The sequence below is a fragment of the Myotis davidii genome, unplaced genomic scaffold (genome assembly GCF_000327345.1).
Source record: "Myotis davidii unplaced genomic scaffold, ASM32734v1 C62351381, whole genome shotgun sequence".
Lineage (NCBI taxonomy): Eukaryota > Metazoa > Chordata > Mammalia > Chiroptera > Vespertilionidae > Myotis > Myotis davidii.
In genome coordinates this window covers 1-447 of record NW_006343495.1, presented here as the reverse complement: position 1 = coordinate 447, position 447 = coordinate 1, and the positions used below count along the sequence as shown (strand labels likewise).

At 63.1% G+C, this 447-nt stretch overlaps 1 protein-coding gene across 1 annotated transcript; it reads left to right on the top strand.

Annotated features, from left to right (window-relative positions):
• Nucleotides 1–3: 3 nt before the first annotated feature.
• Nucleotides 4–444, top strand: LOC107185252 (lysine-specific demethylase 4D; the record flags this gene model as incomplete). The annotated part of the gene is made up of 1 exon (XM_015572900.1): nt 4–444. A coding segment is annotated over one exon (441 nt), but the record flags the coding sequence as incomplete, so codon positions are not given.
• Between the last annotated feature and the right edge of the window lie 3 nt (nt 445–447).

Below are 447 nucleotides of genomic sequence, written 5' to 3'. Positions count from 1 at the left end.
GAGGACATGGACCTTTACAGCATCAACTACCTGCACTTCGGGGAGCCCAAAACGTGGTACGCGGTGCCCCCAGAGCACGGCCAGCGCCTGGAGCGCCTGGCCAGGGAGCTTTTCCCGGGCAGCTCTCGGGGCTGCGAGGCCTTCCTGCGGCACAAGGTGGCCCTCATCTCGCCCACTGTCCTCAAGGAGAACGGGGTCCCGTTCAGCCGCATCACTCAGGAGGCTGGAGAGTTCATGGTGACCTTTCCCTATGGCTACCACGCTGGCTTCAACCATGGCTTCAACTGTGCGGAGGCCATCAACTTTGCCACCCCGCGATGGATCGACTATGGCAAAGTGGCCTCTCAGTGCAGCTGCGGGGAGGCCCGGGTGAGCTTTTCCATGGACGTGTTCGTGCGCCTCCTGCAGCCCGAGCGCTATGAGCTGTGGAAACGCGGGCAGGACCAG